This window comes from Xiphophorus hellerii, chromosome 11 (assembly GCF_003331165.1).
Source record: "Xiphophorus hellerii strain 12219 chromosome 11, Xiphophorus_hellerii-4.1, whole genome shotgun sequence".
In the NCBI taxonomy this organism is placed as follows: domain Eukaryota; kingdom Metazoa; phylum Chordata; class Actinopteri; order Cyprinodontiformes; family Poeciliidae; genus Xiphophorus; species Xiphophorus hellerii.
Genome location: NC_045682.1, coordinates 122,310 through 142,694, shown reverse-complemented (window position 1 = coordinate 142,694; position 20,385 = coordinate 122,310). Strand labels below are relative to the sequence as shown.

At 38.9% G+C, this 20,385-nt stretch overlaps 2 protein-coding genes across 4 annotated transcripts; both read left to right on the top strand.

Moving 5' to 3' along the window:
• Positions 1–6,839: 6,839 nt before the first annotated feature.
• Positions 6,840–13,881, top strand: crtam (cytotoxic and regulatory T cell molecule). Of its 3 annotated transcripts, none has more exons than XM_032577045.1 (11): positions 6,840–6,905; positions 8,669–8,812; positions 8,912–9,064; positions 9,195–9,314; positions 9,617–9,772; positions 10,174–10,446; positions 11,710–11,793; positions 12,091–12,144; positions 12,234–12,371; positions 12,511–12,612; positions 13,051–13,881. In XM_032577045.1, exons 1-11 carry the CDS (start codon positions 6,866–6,868, stop codon positions 13,218–13,220), a joined length of 1,434 nt encoding a protein of 477 aa, XP_032432936.1. In that variant the 5' UTR covers positions 6,840–6,865; the 3' UTR covers positions 13,221–13,881. The 3 variants fall into 3 exon arrangements, with proteins under 3 accessions (XP_032432936.1, XP_032432937.1, XP_032432935.1); XM_032577046.1 differs by having other exon boundaries at positions 8,669–8,821; positions 12,526–12,612; XM_032577044.1 differs by having other exon boundaries at positions 8,669–8,821.
• A 541-nt stretch (positions 13,882–14,422) lies between these two features.
• hspa8 (heat shock protein 8) lies at positions 14,423–17,861 on the top strand. Its single transcript, XM_032577042.1, has 9 exons — positions 14,423–14,553; positions 15,000–15,209; positions 15,409–15,614; positions 15,696–15,848; positions 15,937–16,492; positions 16,577–16,779; positions 16,879–17,077; positions 17,150–17,382; positions 17,458–17,861. Exons 2-9 carry the CDS (start codon positions 15,005–15,007, stop codon positions 17,641–17,643), a joined length of 1,941 nt encoding a protein of 646 aa, XP_032432933.1. The 5' UTR covers positions 14,423–14,553; positions 15,000–15,004; the 3' UTR covers positions 17,644–17,861.
• Positions 17,862–20,385: the final 2,524 nt, after the last annotated feature.

Below are 20,385 nucleotides of genomic sequence, written 5' to 3'. Positions count from 1 at the left end.
CAGCAAGGGACAATGTTGAATTTTGATGTTTCTGATTTAGCATTATTATAGTAACTGTATATTACTGTAAATTGAACTACAGTAAATTAACGGTAAAATAACAGTAAATGTTAGACAAGACATTTTATTGTTATTTTACAGTTCATGTTATTAACCTGATGTTATGATTCTGCTCTGCGCTGTTTCCCTCCTCAGCTCTCACCGCTGCAATCAGGTTCATACCATCCACCTGCTCACCAGCAGTTACATTCAGCCTCAGACAGGCAGACAGTACACTGCCTGGCCAAAAAAAAAGTCGCCACCTGGATTTAACTAAGCAAATAGGTACAAGCCTCCTATTGGATAAGTACTGCATAGGCGATTATCTTTCAGCTGGCAACAAGTTATTTAACCCCAGCTGATGCAATGAGTAACTCCTCATTTCTTAAACAACCATGGCAAAAGACACATCCTGTGGTCGTGGAAAAGACGTTAGTCTGTTTAAGAAGGGTCAAATCATTGGCATGCATCAAGCAGAGAAAACATCTAAGGAGATTGCAGAAACTACTAGAATTGGGTTAAGAACTGTCCAACGCATCATTAAAAACTGGAAGGATGGTGGGGAACCATCGTGTTCCAGGAAGAAATGTGGTCGGAAAAAAATCCTGAATGATCGTGATCGGCGATTACTTAAACGTTTGGTCAAATCAAATCAAAGAAAAACAACAGCAGAACTCAGGAGTATGTTTAATTGTGAACGCAAAAGCATTTCCACACGCACAATGCGAAGGGAACTCAAGGGGTTGGGATTGAACAGCTGTGTAGCCGTAAGAAAACCTCTAATCAGTAAGGCTAACCAGAAAAAAAGGCTTCAGTTTGCTAGGGAGCATAAAGATTGGACTCTGGAGGAATGGAAGAGGGTCATGTGGTCTGATGAGTCCAGATTTAGCCTGTTCCAGAGTGATGGGCGCATCAGGGTAAGAAGAGAGGCAGGTGAAGTGATGCACCCATCATGCCTAGTGCCTACTGTACAAGCCTGTGGGGGCAGTGCTATGATCTGGGGTTGCTGCAGTTGGTCAGGTCTAGGTTCAGCAACATTGTGTGCCCAAAGAATGAGGTCAGCTGACTACCTGAATATACTGAATGACCAGGTTATTCCATCAATAGATTTTGTCTTCCCAAATGGAACGGGCATATTCCAAGATGACAATGCCAGGATTCATCGGGCTCACATTGTGAAAGAGTGGTTCAGGGAGCATGAGACATCTTTTTCACACATGGATTGGCCACCACAGAGTCCAGACCTTAACCCCATTGAGAATCTTTGGGATGTGCTGGAGAAGGCTTTGCGCAGTGGTCAGACTCTCCCATCATCAATACAAGATCTTGGTGAAAGATTAATGCAACACTGGATGGAAATAAATCTTGTGACACTGCAGAAGCTTATTGAAACAATGCCACAGCGAATGTGGGCTGTAATCAAAGCTAAAGGCGGTCCAACAAAATATTAGAGAGTGTGACCATTTTTTGGTGGCGACTTTTTTTTTGGCCAGGCAGTGTATTTTGAAAGCCCTTTGGTGTGAGTAGATATCCAGCGTTACCTCCTTGCCTGACCATGATCTTGACCACGTTTTGCCTCTCGGATTTCTCTGCCTTGCCCAGCCCACGTCGGACACTCTACTGGTTTCTGTTTCCCCCAGATAAGTTTATCTGCCTGTCTGATTCTGACCTTGCCTTGGTTTTTGACATCTGAGCTCATTTTTTTCCTGAGTTTATTTCCCCTGCGATCAATACCCCTGGAGGCGATTTGTCGTCACAGCTTCCCTGAAGAACCAAGGACCTACCTGAGCTTCCTACAACTTTCTGAGAAGTTTAGTGGCTTTCCCGTTTGAGCATTCCACACCTGTTGACACTAACCTGTTTCTCCATTCTCAGTGGTTCCTAGTCCGGCTGCTGGTTGTCCCATACCCCCATTCTCAATAAACCATTCATTGCTTCCATTTGTGTGCTGGCTGAAATTTCGGGTCTTCTGTAGTGTTGCACCTGAACAGTATTACTGTATATTTAATAACGGTAAACTGTTTTTATTGTAATTTTATAGAATGTGCATATCTGTTTACAAAATATAATAAAATCTGCATATTCCCATAAATCCTTTAAAATTTACAAAAACAATACAGATTCACTAAATATTTTTTTGTTCACAGAACACAAGGGTAAATTTCTTAATGTTAGGTTTTAGTGAAATGACAATCTCAGTTGCTGAATAAAAATGGTCATCAATAACAAAGTTGAGGTACAATAGCAGCAACAATATGTTAAAGTATCATGGCAGCGCTAAAGGGGTAATACAGAAGGAAAACGGCTGCGATAACACAGATTCAACAGTATAAGAGAATGTGCTCCAGTTTTGACTACAGTCTGTTACAGTTCAGTTTTGTGAGTGCTCTTGCTATAGAGCACTCAAACTCCAGTCCTCGAGGGCTGCTGTCCTGCAACTTTTAGATGTGCCTCCGCTGCACCACACCTGAATAGAATAATTAGGTCATTAGCAAGGCTCTGGAGAACTGATCTACACAAGGAGGAGGTAATTAAGCCATTTCATTCCAGGGTTTTGGAATGAAATGGCTAAAAACTGCAGGACAGCGGCCCTTGAGGACTGGAGTTTGAGACCCCTGCTATAGAGGATCTTCGTGGGAGAGTTCTGGCAGGTTGGCACACCTGCAGCTGATTCCAGCAATCGACTGCTGGACTCTTAAGAAGCGGAGGAGCAGTCATTCATCGTTCGATGGTCCCACTTTTTGGTCAGAGCCAAACCTCAAGTTCATGTTCCTGTTTTATGAGTCATCAAATTAATCCTGTTTTGCTGTCTCTCAGATCCTGATGAGCTGTTTGGATCAAGCCAGGAACCACATCCAGCCAAGATCGCATCTGCGACTGCTCCTTGCCCATCAGGACACCACAGCCTGCCGCTCTTCCCCCGTTACCATCTCAGAGCCTCAGCACTTTCCTGGATCCTTGCCTCTTCCTCAGCGTCCATCTCTGTCTAAGGCAGTAAGCCTTTCCCTCCATTCCTCCCATCCCTCAACCCCCGTCACTACTAACTTCTCCCTTCTCCAAGCAGAACCTGAGCCGGCCAGCCTTTCCCGATTCCCAGAGGGCAAATCTGAAAAATATCATTGTCAAAATTTACTGTTATTAAATCATCACTGAATCAAAAATCCTCTGGCTTTATGTGTGAACCTACATGTGGGTAAAGAAACTCAAATCCAACATGACAAAGTCTTTTGCAAATGCAATGACAAGGAAAAGGAAATAGAGAAAGTGAGAGATAACACACAAATTGCTTGACTGCAGTATTTGATTGGCATCCTCTACACAAATGTAAAGCAAAAAAAAAGAGAAGCTGCACAACATCACTAGCAAAGAATAAAAATGGAGCTGAATCAGCAATTGAGTTATTTGAATTTGTAGGTACAGCACAAGAATTATACTTTCAGTACTGTAACCACCTTTTGCGCTTAAATTGCACCAATAGTACAGCCTACTTTTAACCAAAAGTAAAATGATTCTGTGTCTTCTTTCTAGTGTCTGCTCACATGCACACGGCTGCATGCTTACATAACTATAACATATAAAACTGGTAAGTCACACAAACAAAACTGATTAAAACAGGCCAACTCCCATTAGAGAAGGACTGTGCAGAATGAGAAGCTAAAAGCAGAGCTCATGCTATTATCTTTGCTTCACTTGGTATCACCCCTAAGGTGAGCTAAGTGGACCCCAGTGCTGGATGGAGAATGTCACTCTGTATCTGTTCCATTTGTATGACTCTTCTGACTTCCAACATTTGATCACTTTCAGCATTAAACCCTGTTTTATACTTAAAATCTCATTATTTCTCAAGGTAATGACACGGAGGGGTTTTGGTCGGGTCCTGAAACTGGTAAACGGACCTGGGTGATGCACAGAGGGGGAAATGGGTGAACTACAACACCAATGAACTGAAAAAAGTAAGACGGTAATACCATAATAGTCATATAAATATAAAAGCAACAGTGTTCTCCATTTTTTGGTTGCTCCTTTGAAGGGTCAACGCTGCAGATCATCTGCTTCCATCTCAACCTGTCCCATCAATAAACTACATTGTTACACCAACCAGCTACAGAAAGACATGTCTTTCTTCACTACATCAACGCATCTTCTCCAAGGTCTTTCTCTTTTACCTGTCAGCTCTATCTTCAATATTCTTTGTCCACTATCACTCTTGTCCAAACCATCTCAACCTGGCCTCTCTGTAGCTTAATCTCTAAACTGCCCCACCTTCACAATTCCTATTTATTTTTTTTATTCCAATTTCTAACCTTGTCCATCTTATCGCTTCCCACAAAAGTAATTTTTTTTGACAGTCTATTTAGACTTTCCTTTGTGTTTGTAAAAGAAAACTGATTTAGACTCTAAAGAACATCATCTATATGGTATCAATAATAAATAGCTGTCTATTAAAAGCAGACATCTTTACAACTTGTAAAATTTGAGGTGAAAAAGCAACATGGTTTCCACGTAACTTTAAGATAATCTGTTTCATATTTACTGTCCTCTGTATCTCAGAAAAACTCAGCAGAGGGCAGCCATTTCATTTCTTTTACTTCACACACTGATATTGTTGTTCATGGTGTTGCTACCTTGTTGCATGTTGCATAAGGACCATGCAGCGTAGGCCCCTTGAAACAGAAGCTAATTAATCCAGGTAGTGGAATTAGCCACATTACTGACATTACTCCAAGCTGACAGTGATGTGTCATTCTGAATGCAAGTGTGTGTGAATGGAATCATTTGGCCTGTTGTGCCGTAAGTGATAAATAATACTAAACAAATTAAACTTAAAGGTAATTCATCAAACTGGAAGACGGTTGTCCCTGGAGATGGGGGAAAATCAGTCCACTTCAGTTTGATTATTTAGCATCAATTAACAATAGATGTCGTCTCAAGACACGTTACAGGAAAACTCTCTTTTAATGTCCAATGTTGTCTTACTTACTGACCAAGAAATCATTTACAGCCAGATTCCAGAGATTTTATTTTTAATAGAATAAATTCTATTTATAAAGAATTCTATGAAGTCATTACTGATGAGAGCTGCGGAATTGGATGGCTCAACCATGACTCTGTTTAAGTTTGGTAGCTGTACTGAAGAGTAACCTAGGATTGTTCTTATTTTCCTCTTTCAATGATGATAAATTTGCTGTTCTAGCTCAGCAAAGGGTCTTTTTTTTTATAGCAGCAGACTTTATTTCCAGGTCAAGTAGAACTCTTCTAGATGTGTAAAGCTCTTTTTCCTTCCGATTTTCTAGTACTGTGCTTTGATATACATAGTTTTTAATTAAAGCAGGGAGTCCAATGCCTAGTTACTTTCTTTTTCAAGGGGGCTACATTGTCTAATGCAACATGCAATGAGGAAGTAACATTACGTAGTTTGTGAAAGACCAGAAATGAGATGGCTGCCCTCTACTGTGGTTTTCTATGATACAGAGGAAAGTTAAAATGGAAAAGATTCATTTAAAGTTGTAACAGCATTGTCGGAAAATGTCATTTTGCCTCAGGACCAGAGTAGATTAAACTCAAAGGTCATTTTAAAAATAGTCAAACAGGAAAAGGTTCCGTTATTCACACTTTATATGATATGTCAGCACAAAGTCCAGACTATGAAAAGAGGAGTGAATGGGTCTGTGGACATTTTGAGCAAAGCCAAATAAACCTTAGCTAGCATTAAAGACTAGGTACATTTAGGTTATCTCTTTAAGTGTTAATGTGGATGACAAAATCCCCCATTACAATAACTTTATCAGTATTTAACACTAAGTCAGCAAAGAAATCTGATAATTGGTCTACAATTTAAAAGTAAGGGCCTGGTGTATGACTACAAACAGAAGTGGTTTTAGTGGTCATGTAGCTATTAAATGGCCCAATAATTATGACTGAAAGATGGTGGTTGCTCTTCATCCTCATCCAGTATTTCGAGGAATGTGAACATTAAAATAATAAGGTCCCAGCAAGTCAATCTGACTATCACTAATTAGGTCATTCACTTGAAAAGAGAGATTGTCTATTAAAGAAATCACACATAATTGTTTTTTTTTGTTTGTTCATTTGGAGTGGTATTTAATTGTATAAGATTTACATGATTTGCTATTTTTAGATTATTTTTGTATCTATTTGAGGTAAAATCTCTGCCTTGCAGGGATAATAATAGAAAATGGAACTACATTAACTTAATGTCCAGGGTATACCCTGCCTCTCGCCCCATGGAGACAGGCACCAGTCTCCCTGCAGTCCTGCAAGGATAAGCGAGCATAAGCAATGGATGGATGTCCATTGGATGAATGTCTATAATCTTTACTTAGCAAAGTGTTTGGCACACATTCCCACCTAATGAAGGTTTTTTTTTTTTTTTTAATTGCTACCAAACTGAAGGCAGTTATTGTCTGAATCGATCTTCTACCATCTTATTATTACAGTGCAAATTGGGTTCTCCCTCAATAGGTTTACCCCAGATTTAAGAATAATAAATTAAATAAGGTAATAGTTTGCTAGTTGACTGACAAAAGACAAGGTTGTCAAAGTAAGTAAAATAAACGACAATGTATTTCTGTCACGGATCTATACAACAAAATCTAGATATTATCTAGCTACAAAATAAAAACTATGTATGATTCCTGAACTATTGACCTGGACTTTTCATCTTAGAATCACATGAAAATCTCTTGAAATAAAAAGTCAGGGGAAACCACAGTTGTGTGATGTCATGGAAGGTCCCTGTGTGAAGAAGTACATATAGAGCGAGTGCAGAGGAAGCGCAGTAAAGTGGAAGAACGAAAGAGTGAAGATGAAGCTCCAGCTTATTGTCCTCTTGGTGCTTGTACAAGGTGAGTTTACTTTCAATACTTTTTCACCGCTAAAGTTAGTCCTGAAAATTATTTGTTCAATCTATTTCTTTTTGGTACTTGTGAGAGAAATCTTCAGTAAACTTATATATTTGGATTTGTGATTAAATGGTTTTTGGTTTCACTTTTACTTATTTTAAGGCAATCAGTATGGTATCACTTATGTGACACTATTTTCTTATAAAATGTCCTTATTAGAGAACATACAGAAGCTGCTTTGACTATACAGAACCGACCTGTGCTTGCAGAACAGGAACACATCTGTACTTCTTCAAAACAAATACTCTCCTCTAGAGAAACTGAGTGCACAAACAGTTTAGGTACAGCTTGAAAAATATTAGGACAAGTTTAAACTATACAATTGTGCATATACAAATATTGTGTTGGCATTAACAAATTGTTTTAATTAGTTACATTGTATTTAAGTTTATTAAAAAAGTTGTCAGTTGATTCACAGGCAAGATGAAGCACAAAACGATCATTAAGACATAATCAAACATTAGATGTTTATCAAATTTAAACTCCGTATAAGAAATCAGTTCAAGTTTCCTGGAAAAAGGTCAGTAGATATCTAGGCCAGAAGTCGTGACATACTAATTTAAAGAATTAGACTCTAAAAATAAAATGAATCATTCCTTGATGCTGTTTAGGTTGAAGAAATTTTCTATGAAGATTTGTTAATGTTTCAAATGATTCAGTAGATGGTCCAATTGTGACTGCTGGCTTGAGTAGGGAGATAAATCGCAAGATTGCTAACAAAGCAACAATTTGTCTAAAAAATGAACCACAAGGCAAGCCTACAAAGCAAGAATACAATTAGCCCAAATACAGTGCCTTGAGGTATCTCACTAGTAAGATATGCTTTGCAAAATGGAAAGAAAATAATACATTTGTCATGTATGACTGGATTCATTCAAGAGCTGTACCTTTAGTTGACTCCAATCAAATTAACACTCCTCAGCAACAAATAAAACTGAAAATTAACCACAGGTAATAAATTAAAAACTGCTTATGTCAACAATCTAAAGATCTTGTCTTAAAGCTCAAATGTGTCAAACACATTAACAAGTTGATTTATTGTTAGATTGTGTCTTTCTTTTATTAGCAGTTGTATAATTGTATGATCTATGTATTTCTATTCGACTAAAAACATGAACTGCTTTTTTTTTTTGCCTTGCATGAGAATTGATAATGAACCTGAAATATTACAAAGAGAAACAAGGTCTTGATAGCCTTTGAAGCCCACTGTCCTGAGTAACGGTGTCAGTATGCCCCCACAAACTTATTTTCCAGATGTGTGTTTCAGCCTATAAGAAAGAAAAAAACACTCAAGGCCCCCTTCAGCAGCCTACATCTAATCTATATTTTCTCTCACACCCGCCCCACTTTCTCTCTCAGCTAAGAGAATTGACCACATTACTTCCTGTCACAGCAGAAATGCAACAGGGGGGCTGCTGGTTTGTAATGTTTCTTTTAAGGTCACACCACCTCCACACACACATAAGCAGAGGCAGAGCAATGACAAACAGGGGAACAGATGAGTCAAGGTGTGAGAAGTAGATTTAGCTATGGACAGCTGTGAGAAGGAAAGATTATTTTGTTGTTCCACGCTTTTATTGAAATTGTTCCAGTGGATAGGTGTATGTTGTTTCTGCTGGTTCAAACTTCTCTGTCAGAAGTGCTGTAGCCACAGTTACAAGTTTAGACTTTCAAGGAACTCATACTTCTCCTTTATTTTGTCACAGTTTCACTTGCAGAAAAGATGCAAAATGTGACTGCACTTAAGGGCTCCACTGTGGATCTACGCTGTCCTATTAGCAAATCTGATAAAGGCATCGTTGAATGGAGGGACCCAGACAACAATATTATGTTCTTCAACGATATTTCAGGTGAATATTGTACGTAGTATGTGTTAGTGAAACATTTTAGAAAATGACAATATGTCACAATGATGACTAAGAGGCATGGAACTGTTGTTTTTTTTCTAGCAATAAAGGACAAACGATACAGCATCACCAAGCTGACCAACTCACAGTTCTCCATCAGTATCACCAATGTCACCTTTACAGATGGGGGTGTTTACACATGCACACAATATAAACCCAAACTGTCAGTGAAGACAGTGAGGGTGACAGTATTGGGTGAGTAAAATAAAGTAATCAAATAACAAAATATTTCTTGCAGCCACCTTTTAATCCACATTTGTACAATAGCGTTTGAATTAATGGTTTTTTTGTTGTTGTTTTGTTTTGTTTTTCCATTTATTTAAAGATCTTCCAAGAATGTCAGTGACGAGGGAAGGAGAGAAGTCTGCTGTAAAATGCACCGCTAAGGGAAACAACCAACCTCCCAAGATCACTTGGAAACTTAAAAATGAACCTGAATTTCAATGTATGTTGAAAAAGAAAAATGCCAACTTCAATATGAAAAAGTATCTTTGAATTTAGATTTAAAAAGGAACAAAGATAGAAGGAAACGCACATGACAAAGTATAGTAAACAATAGGAGTTGATGGAGTTTTTGTAATCTGCCAGGAAAATGTCTCTAAGGGGACAATGATAAAGTGATACTGATACTGATCTTTACCCACAATATTGGGAACAGATGACTAGAGTTAAATAAATATTTTCTGTTGTAAGGTATTTCCTCTGCTCAGTGGCTGTTGTTAATGAACACTGTTTTTTTCCTCACAGTTCAAGGAACTACATATGAAGAACCCAAAACTTTTGTCACAGTAGCAATCTTATATGTTTATCCTGAGAATAGCAGAGTCACTGTGAAGTGCCTTGTTCACCACCCTGATCTGCATGCAGGGCCTTTGATGCAGTTTGTGAAAGTTGGAAAACAGAGTGAGTTCCTGACATCTCTTGCTATCTTTGTCAATTATCTCCAGGCAGAGAAAATATTCCCACTGACAGGAGGTTTTATTGAAACCTGTTTACAGGAAAGTACTTCTCCAATAAATTGGAATATTTGTGGAACAGTGAAAGTGTGGTTGTATCGTCATAAAACAAAAAACCCAACAGGTTTTTTCCCACCAGTTGCTCCGTCTCACTGGCTTAAGCTCTGAACTTCTGACCAAAATAACAGACCAAAATCATTTCCCCTTTCTGTGCACCCTAAATAGTTTGGTTTCCTCTATTAAGTTGGACAACATACGTCATTTGAAAATTGTTCAGATGACAACGCACATCTTCCTCTTACTTGTTTCTGATCTTTGTGATGTAAATGTTTTTTTTTTCTCTCACAGAAACAAAACTTGTCCTTGCATCCACCTCCAGTCCTTCCACTGGAGGAAGGACTCAGAGTTCTGTGAGGGTGGTGAGGACAACTTCAAGATCCTTTATAAGCAATAACCCAGCAGTCCGCTTTTCAACCACAAACACAAATGGTCCCTCAGTAGAGTGGTCATCTGCGCCCAATGAGATGCTTACTGCCAGTGACCCCAAGACTTTCACCGTGAACCCTGCAGGACCTTCTGTGGAGCCAGCTACATCTGTTCACTTACATTTCAACGCCACTGGTAGGTGAAATTGCTGTCATTATAGAGCTTTCATACTGCAAGTGCTCTGAATAATATTTCCACTATTTATGAGTATGTAGAGCAGAGAGACAAAGAGGAAATAGTAACAGCAGAAAAAGAAACCGGACCTCAGAAGCTACTGCAAATAAAGTGTTAATATATTAACACAAGTTTCATATCAGTAGAGGTGAATTTCCACTCATGCAATGAGAGTGTGTTTTTATGCTCTTTAATAGTGAAGTTGAGTTGTTCAAGTTTTACCCAGAAAAACTCCTCAAAACCAACAGAAGACCCATAAACTCAGACGTTTATAGTGTTTTGTGATAAGTCAGTGCTCTTTTGTGCTACCAGTAGCCACTAGTAGACATCAACCTTTCTAGCCAGCAAAGATGGGTTTAGTGTTCTTTGACAGCCCTCACCCAATTGGGTACCAGTGCTTACTCCTGTGAGTTTGCTGCTGATGGATAGAATCCAACTATTTGTCTCCATTCACTGTGAAAAAAGAAAGAAAGACAATGTCATTAATGACATTGTCTTTCTTTCTTTTATTTAAAGTATTTACTTTAAATAATGGATAGAGCGAAGCCTGCTAGTAGCTACCATTTATTGACTCAGCCAAACAGAGCATTGGTTTCCAGACCAGAACCAGTGAAAGCAGGTTGAGATACCACTAACCCTAAGCAAATGATATCATGGGAGCTGGTGTAGTATGTTTTTTAACCTGTTTCTGATCGTACATGAAATTTAACGACCCACATCCTGAGTGTTTTTCTGTCTGTCTGAATTTACGTAAATACTGTCTGGTGTGCTTTGCTAAGCTCAATTAATCTAAATTTTATCAAATGGTTCTTAAAAAGAAACTTTGTACATGAAGGTCAATAGAGGAAAAGAGGGCTAAATGGTGCATGTACAACACGTGGTGGGTTTTTGAGATGGAAAGGACAGATATCTCTCTTTTCTAATGCAGACTGTCATCTAACCTCAGCTGTGGGTTGTGATATCACACAATCTGTTTCCGATGAGGAGAGCTCAGAGTGTGTGGTTAGCACTGTTAGTGCAGATCTTCTCAGTGTAATGGTGGAACACTGAGTTTCAGCATAGGGTTTGTGTGCTAATTTGATACCTGCACATGTTCATCCTTTTTTTTCTAATATCTCTAATATAACCCCATATACCAAACAAAGTCTGTTTGAATTCTGTAACTTTGCCTGCAATAAGTTAGTTTGAACGTCAATGTTGAACCATTTATATGCTTGCTTACAGTACTATCTACAGAGGACTCGCTCAACTCTACAACACCAGACCTAATTTGGAATGACACCACCTCTGAAACAACGAACACTACAGGTACCTGCGTCATTTTAGTACTTAGCGTAAAAGATGAGTTAAGGAAAATGCGTTTGCTGACATCTAGTGGTGAAACCAGATATTCTCATTTAACACACTGTGGCTGCATTAGCTAAATTATTCATTCTCACTTTACATTATTTAGTCTTTCAGTATGCCACACAGAAACATACAATCATACACACGCTCTACATAAGATATGCCATCTATGGAAAGTGGAAGATGTATTAACTACCAATAATTGAAAGGAGGAACAACTAATCTGCCACTAACTAAATGTGTCTTATGTCTTTAAAGGTGATTTACAAGAGGACATAAACCTGTATAATACTACAAAGACAAACATGACAGGTAAACACCAGATGCTGTTAAATGTAGGGTCTTGACATGGCTGAATCATTGGTGGGCCTTTAGTGAGCTGTGCTATATCTTTTTCCTAGACCCTGATAAGAGAACAGAAAGGAAACAAAGCTCTTCCTTATTAGTACTTCTGGTGACATGCCTCATATTTGCCCTTCTGGTTGTGGTTATTTTCTTTGCTATCAAGCTGAGGAGAGCACACATTGCCTGGAAGAAAGGTGAGCAGGCTAAGTCCTTATTTTCTGTGCAGAAACACACCAACATCAGATTTCTGCTGGAGTTGCTTTAAATGCTGTGAACATAGTATATAATGGTGCTTTCATTTGAATGTGCTTATCATTCACAAACATCTTACAGTTTTCATTGTTACAGAGAATGAAGACTGTGACCCATCAGAAACTAGCAGTAAGTCAAAATCAAGCCAAGAAGAAAAGAACTCCCAAGGGCAAAGGCGAAGAGGTATGGCAGTGAATTGTGATTCCTTTCATTTTGTAGTCAAACTTAGACAGCAGAGATCATAATCTCATTCATCAAATAGAGTTGGAACCCAAACACTGAATATTTTATTATTTTAGAAATGAGGGCTGATTTTTTTTCTGAAAATGACACTGAATCCCATTTGAAGAAGATGACTGGCGTGGGGATGATGTGCAGCAGAAACAATCTGTTTACTTGCCAGGCAGGAAATATTTTAAACATAATTCATGCCCACATTTAGCTATATGGAGAGAAAATGAGTCAGACATTTAGATTATACTGCACTTGTAAGTTTATGTTATATTTCTTATTCCATACAGTTACTGTTTCCACTCTCTCTTATAAGCATGGTTTTGAGTTCGTCTTTGTTTTTAATTTTAAAAAAGTCCCTCATTGTAAAATTCTCTGTTTATTTCACAGGACTCTTCAACACGGTATTTGCACAGTATGTTGTTGAGGATCCAGCAGCAATAACTTCAGTAACGAACCCAAATGCAATGACTCAAAAAGAAAGCGCCACCATAGAGCAGACCTCGCAAAATCAGACGCAAGCCGCAGTCAGAAGCAACATAAAGGAGACTTCACTTTAATAACTTCAGACGATGGAACCTCGTGGTCTAGCTCGTCATCAAATGATGAACCTGACCAGTAAAGTCAGATTCCCTGACTTTACTAAACCTGTAATTGTGTTTCCAGAGTCAACAAGAGTCTACAAGGAGCAGCACAATAAAAGGAGGCATTACCTACCTTTGCACTCAGAAACTTTACTATTATAGTTATGAACCATCCTGGGATAGTCATTAAAAGATTATAAACTACTGATATGCATGTGTGTTAACCTCAAATACTCAAATGCAAACAGTTTTGGTGTGTTGTTTGTGAATGCAATATATAAAAATGCCAAAATCTGAAAATTACAACAAATCATGATACAGTACGAAGACAGTTTGTTGTTAAAAGTCATGTATTTATTAGGAAATTGTCCTTTCTTAGATTTGAAATGTTTTTTAGATTTTTAACTAAAGACCAACTGTCATACCATGGAAAATGGATATTTTTCTTTCCTATGCAATATGTGAAAATGAAGTGAAGCGGAGGAGTCTGCTGGTGTTTATGTCTAATAACTACACAACTGCACGTGTTCTTGATAAAATGCTTGTTTACACTGTTTACATGGAAAAGAATGTATTTTTTTTACACAGAAATGTAAATATATGTATGCATTTTGTACCAATAAATATTATTTTGCTACAAAATATTGTATGAGAGAGGATGAGTATCAATATGCATAAATTAAATTGATCAGTTTTTATCATCCTTATTAATTAGGTGAATAACTAACTACAGACGGTTCCTGCCTAAACGCTAACATTATGAAACAGACTTTCTGAGTCTCATCAAGGCAATAATGAACAACTGGAAGGTTACAAACACTTGAACCAAACAATAAGCATGGCACGTTGTGAATAAGTAGAAAAATTAACAATATAGAAGGAAAGACATGTTTTCACTCAGCTGTTATCATCTAAATATTAGATTAAAACAAAAAGATGTACTTTAATAATGTGGTTAAACTCGTTATCAGCATCAGAACAATCCTTGTAAAAGTATGCGCTTCAGCCAATGACCTTTTATTTCAATAAAGGATGCCATGCTCACGCACGTGTTCTCTCAAAGTGATTATGAAAGACTTCAGCCGAAAGAACAGGAAGTGATGAGCATCGTCATTAGCGTCATCAGATATCACCAATGTCATTGGTGCTGTAACAACGACTGGACACTGATTGGCCGGCATGCCGGTGATATATAACGTTCCGAGAAGCAGAACGTTCCTTATCCTTCACATCCCAGAGAGGTCTCAAGTCTGTCACTGGTTCCCCATTCCATTCTAGCACATTCTGTCAACCCCGACCGAACGATTTGGTAAGATTCTTTTTGTTACTCGTTTTGTTAGCAAGTCGATCTTCTTGTTTGGGGGTGTGATTACTGCTTTTGCTAACGTTTTATTTTATACCTACAGCTCTAAAATAAGACGTAATTGAGCTCCTATCAAATTTAATATTGTTAATTATTTAAGCCTGGGTGAAAGATAACTCTAAAATTAAACGGGTTATATGCCAGGATTATGAATATACGTTTGTGTTAGTCAGCAGCGTGTTCTCACTGCGGTAGGGGGAGGGGTTTCTGGAACATTCTCGAATGTTCTCTAATGGCGGTTAAGCTTCCTGCAGTCTTTCCGGGTATTTGTTCCTGGGGTGAAGAGATACATTATATAATTGTCTGTATTCCTACATATGTATATTTTAAATATGTACTTGTTTTTCATTATTATGTAGACTTTCAGTGTTTTTTATTATTCCCTCTCTCAGTAAACATGTCTAAGGGACCAGCAGTTGGAATCGATCTTGGAACCACCTACTCCTGTGTTGGTGTGTTCCAGCATGGCAAAGTTGAAATCATTGCCAATGACCAAGGCAACAGGACCACACCCAGCTATGTGGCTTTCACAGATACAGAGAGGCTGATTGGAGATGCAGCCAAGAATCAGGTTGCCATGAACCCTACCAATACAGTTTTTGGTATGAAAGTCTATATCAATTCTAAATTTCCCATTTTGCCAGTTTTCATGACTGATTATGCTGAAAGTACATTTGAACAAATTTCACTCAAGTGGTTCATCTTTAAGGTGCAGATTCCTGCTATTTACATTTTCTACTTCCCAGGAAGGCGAGGCTGATCCCTTACTCTGGTTACATTCTTGGCTCTTTTTCTTTACAGATGCCAAACGATTGATTGGCCGGAGGTTTGACGATGGCGTTGTACAGTCAGACATGAAGCACTGGCCATTTACTGTAATCAATGACAGCAGCCGCCCCAAGGTTCAGGTTGAATACAAGGGTGAAACTAAATCCTTCTACCCAGAGGAAATCTCCTCCATGGTGTTGACAAAGATGAAGGAAATTGCTGAGGCCTACCTTGGAAAAGTAAGGCTTAATTTTTATTTTTTATATATATTTTTCCTGATTTTATAAATTAAATGTTAACGACTGCCTTTATTCTTTCAGACTGTCAACAATGCTGTGATCACAGTACCTGCTTACTTCAATGACTCCCAGCGTCAGGCCACGAAGGATGCTGGCACCATCTCTGGCCTCAATGTTTTGCGTATAATCAATGAACCGACTGCAGCTGCTATCGCCTATGGGCTGGACAAGAAGGTAGGCAGAAATCAGTTTCACACTTTAACTTGAGACTGGATCACTGCAGTTCACTAATAATTAGCCTTGTTACCTGCTGAACTTTTAGGTTGGGTCAGAGAGGAACGTGCTCATCTTTGATCTCGGTGGTGGCACTTTTGATGTTTCCATCTTGACCATCGAGGATGGGATCTTTGAAGTGAAATCCACTGCTGGAGATACTCATCTAGGTGGGGAAGACTTTGACAACCGCATGGTTAACCACTTCATTGCTGAGTTCAAACGCAAGTACAAGAAGGACATCAGCGACAACAAGAGGGCAGTCCGCCGTCTGCGTACTGCTTGTGAGCGGGCAAAGCGCACCCTGTCTTCCAGCACCCAGGCCAGCATTGAGATCGACTCTCTGTATGAGGGAGTTGACTTCTACACCTCTATCACCAGAGCTCGTTTTGAGGAGCTCAATGCTGATCTCTTCCGTGGAACCCTCGACCCCGTGGAGAAGTCTCTCCGTGATGCCAAGATGGATAAAGGCCAGATCCATGACATTGTCTTGGTAGGCGGCTCCACCCGTATCCCCAAGATCCAGAAGCTGCTTCAGGATTTCTTCAACGGAAAAGAGCTAAACAAGAGCATCAACCCAGATGAAGCTGTGGCTTACGGAGCTGGTAAGAATACAATCAGGTCATTTACCATGGTGATCCTCAGTCCAGTGTGCTAACAGATTTGGGATGTTCCTTTCGTCTCTACAGCTGTCCAGGCTGCCATTCTGTCTGGAGACAAGTCTGAGAACGTACAGGACCTGCTCCTTCTGGATGTTACTCCTCTGTCCCTGGGTATCGAGACGGCTGGAGGTGTCATGACTGTCCTGATTAAACGCAACACCACTATTCCAACAAAGCAGACCCAGACCTTCACCACATACTCTGACAACCAGCCTGGTGTGCTTATCCAGGTCAGGATGCTCTGGTCATCTTCTCCTAAGGAGCTTGGCCTGACTTTGCCATGTTAAGGTGAACATGTCAATCTTATTCTCTTAAATGGGTCTCAACAGGTCTATGAGGGAGAGCGTGCTATGACAAAGGACAACAACCTTCTGGGGAAGTTTGAATTGACAGGAATTCCTCCTGCTCCTCGTGGCGTTCCACAGATTGAGGTGACTTTCGATATTGATGCTAATGGTATCATGAATGTCTCTGCTGTCGACAAAAGCACTGGCAAGGAGAACAAGATCACCATCACAAACGACAAAGGTAAATTTTGGTGCTGTTCTTGGTCAGTTTCCAAACGTCTCTTGGCAGTTTCTTAATGCCCTCTGCTTTCAGGCCGCCTCAGTAAGGAGGACATCGAGCGCATGGTTCAGGAAGCAGAGAAATACAAGGCAGAGGATGATGTGCAGCGCGACAAGGTGTCTGCAAAGAACGGCCTGGAGTCTTATGCTTTCAACATGAAGTCAACTGTGGAGGACGAGAAGCTTGCTGGAAAGATCAGCGACGATGACAAGCAGAAGATCTTGGATAAGTGCAACGAAGTTATCAGCTGGCTAGATAAGAACCAGGTAAATGAGGGGGAGGGAAACCTTCTGTTGAGCACTCCTAAACTACCCTAATTCCTAATTTCATTTTTATTTCAGACTGCTGAAAAGGATGAGTATGAACACCAACAGAAGGAGCTGGAGAAGGTGTGCAACCCTATCATCACAAAGCTGTACCAGAGTGCTGGTGGGATGCCAGAAGGCATGCCTGGTGGCTTCCCAGGAGCAGGCGGTGCTGCTCCCGGTGGCGGATCCTCTGGCCCAACCATCGAGGAGGTCGACTAAACATTCCATCCCCTCAAACCTACCTCCTGGGATGTAAAGATCGAAGCCCTCTTACAGCAGAAGTTACCACAAGCTTAAGAGTGTATTGAATAGGTCCATAACTGCATTGACACATGGGGAAAAAAAAACAAAAAACTTGTCTGCATAGCAAACACTGATTTGGCATGTCTTGTTTTATAGACTGTCACTTCCTTAAAAATAAAATTTGCAACTGTTGACTCTTGTTTGGTTTAATTAATTCTCTGCAAATAATTTAGCACTCTGCTACTTTGGGGAAAAAACGAAATAAAACAGGAAGAGCTTATAAATATGTGAAATTATGATTCTACATGGTGCTTAAACTCAATTCAATGCTAGCTACCTTTTTACTACACATTAAAAATGCTATAGGGTTGGGATCAAAAATGGCTTATTAAAATGTTTCTTTTTGTTACTAAAGCTGTTTGGAACAAACATGTAATATTGTGTACATCTGGTTTCATCTGTACTGATGAGGATTCTTGACTGGATTCAAGTTCCATGTGATCTGACTGCCTTTAGGGGGCGCTCTTGCCTTTTCATACTCAGGTTCTCAACTGTACATCAAACTCAGGAAAATGTGAGTTAAATATCCAAGTGTTTTTAAAAAGTTTGTTCAAAGATTTGGTGTCCTGTTTACAGCAAAATCCTTGTCCCACTGTGGGGAAATGTGTGTATCAGCAGTGGTACTGATCAGGTATGCAGGTCCATACAGTGTTCAAATTTAAACTGGCCTAATTTTTAAATATGTCCTATAATTGCAGCACTGGCTGTAATTATAGGACAAATGTAAAGCACTTTGAAATGCCTTGCTGCTGAAATGTGCTATACAAATAAAATTTGATTGAAGTGTACATTTTCAGGAATGTACAGAATTCTTCAGTACCTTGGGTTCTGGTGTTTGGCACCTTAAGTGTCACTAATAGATAGAAAGCCCAAAATACTGAACAGCTAAAACTTGGCCAGAGCAATGAACACCAGCTAGTTTGAACTGAATTCATTCAATCTTTGTAAAGGGGTTTGTTTCCAGATGAACAGTATCTAAGTTAATATTAAATTACGTGGTAAAGACAAAACTGATTGCATCAGATTTGGATTAGCACCTTTCTTTAAGAAGTGACTTGTTGATGACTTTAGCCATATTTAGAGGCTACTGAGGCGATTGGTTCAACAAAAGCTCGTCCATGACCTGACACTCCTACAGCTGATCAAAATGTCTGCCACTTCAAACTAGCTCACAAATATGAGTCGAGTGAAGAGATCTGTAAATATTTGGGATAAAGCCAACTAGCAGCATCAAAGCTATCAATTCAGTTTCGTTTCATTCAAATCAGGTTATTTATTTGGTACCAAATGACAACAAATGGCCATTTATAAATGATCCACCCATACTCCAAATTATTAGACAGTACAATTGTTTGGTAACAAAACTTTGTATAAAGCTAAGGGATTTAAACTGTAACTACCAATATTAACATTAATTCAAATATTTGTTTTACAGGACACATGATCAGAATGAAGATTGTGTTTGTGTTTTTCAGCCATTGCATTTGTTTTTAAAGTCACAAGTCCAGAACATCAAGGCTGCTTACTGCTATTTTGAATATCGTAAATGTTCTCTGTACCATGGAGTTAGAAGGAGCACATTTGCAAGTTAGATTTTAGATGAATGAAAACAGAATATCAGAATAACCTACAGCTGTTGCCTGAGTCAGTTGGCAAATCTTTTACTCGACAGTTACACCATATGGCCAGTAGGTGGCAGTATTTGTATTATGATTGAGAGTGAGAATATTACTAAAGCAAATGTAGCAACAATAAAATTCATGAAAGCCAGAGAGGAGTGTCCGGTAATTTGGACTCCAGTATCGATGCCTGTTTTTTAGTGTAGTTTATTAGTTATTTAATGAACCAGTTAAAGCTGAAATACAAGCAGAATGACAAGATTAGTTAATGTTCTGGTTTTGAAAGAATATGTAATGTCTACTTCATTCAATTTAATGAGAACAGATGTGCAACAAGAAGAAAGAATTACTGGTAAAACCGAACCTTTACATTAAAGTTACAAATGTCTTCTATCTGCATTGATGTGTTACTGTTCCTTTGTTTTTTGTAGCACACAAAGATATTATTACTTTTGCTGTTATTGTTATTAACATATATTTAGTGAGAATGACCTTTGAGATGTAAGATATTTAGGTTCAACGTAATGCATCTCATTCTGGTTTGTTGTTGACTCATTTTTCTTCAGACCCTAATGGTCTTTCATCCCTGAATTAAGAAGCTCGTTCTCAACTTTTTTGTCATTAACTCAAAAGTAATTACTTAGTGTAAGTGAAAGTTAACTTTTAAAGTATATTGTTTTAGATGAATATTGCCTTCATTCTTTCCATCAAACGACTCATTTGCTTCAGTGAGACAGCAGACACGATTCTCTTCCCATCAGAGTCCTCTGTATGGCCTATTCAAGACAAGTACGCCTTCTCAAACAATGGCACTACATAGTTTTTCAATCTATTGGGGATCCCTCATCCCTGCCAGAAAAAAAAATCTGTTTAAGCAACTGTATTCTGTTGCTACACTATCATTCAAACCTATCTCACTAGAAATGTTGCAGTAGGACCGTAGAGTATGACCACTTTTTCGTTTCCCATTCATTGTTGGTCTTGATATTTTCCTAGCTTTGTATTTAGGCACGTTCATCTTTGTAAGAAATAATAGGCT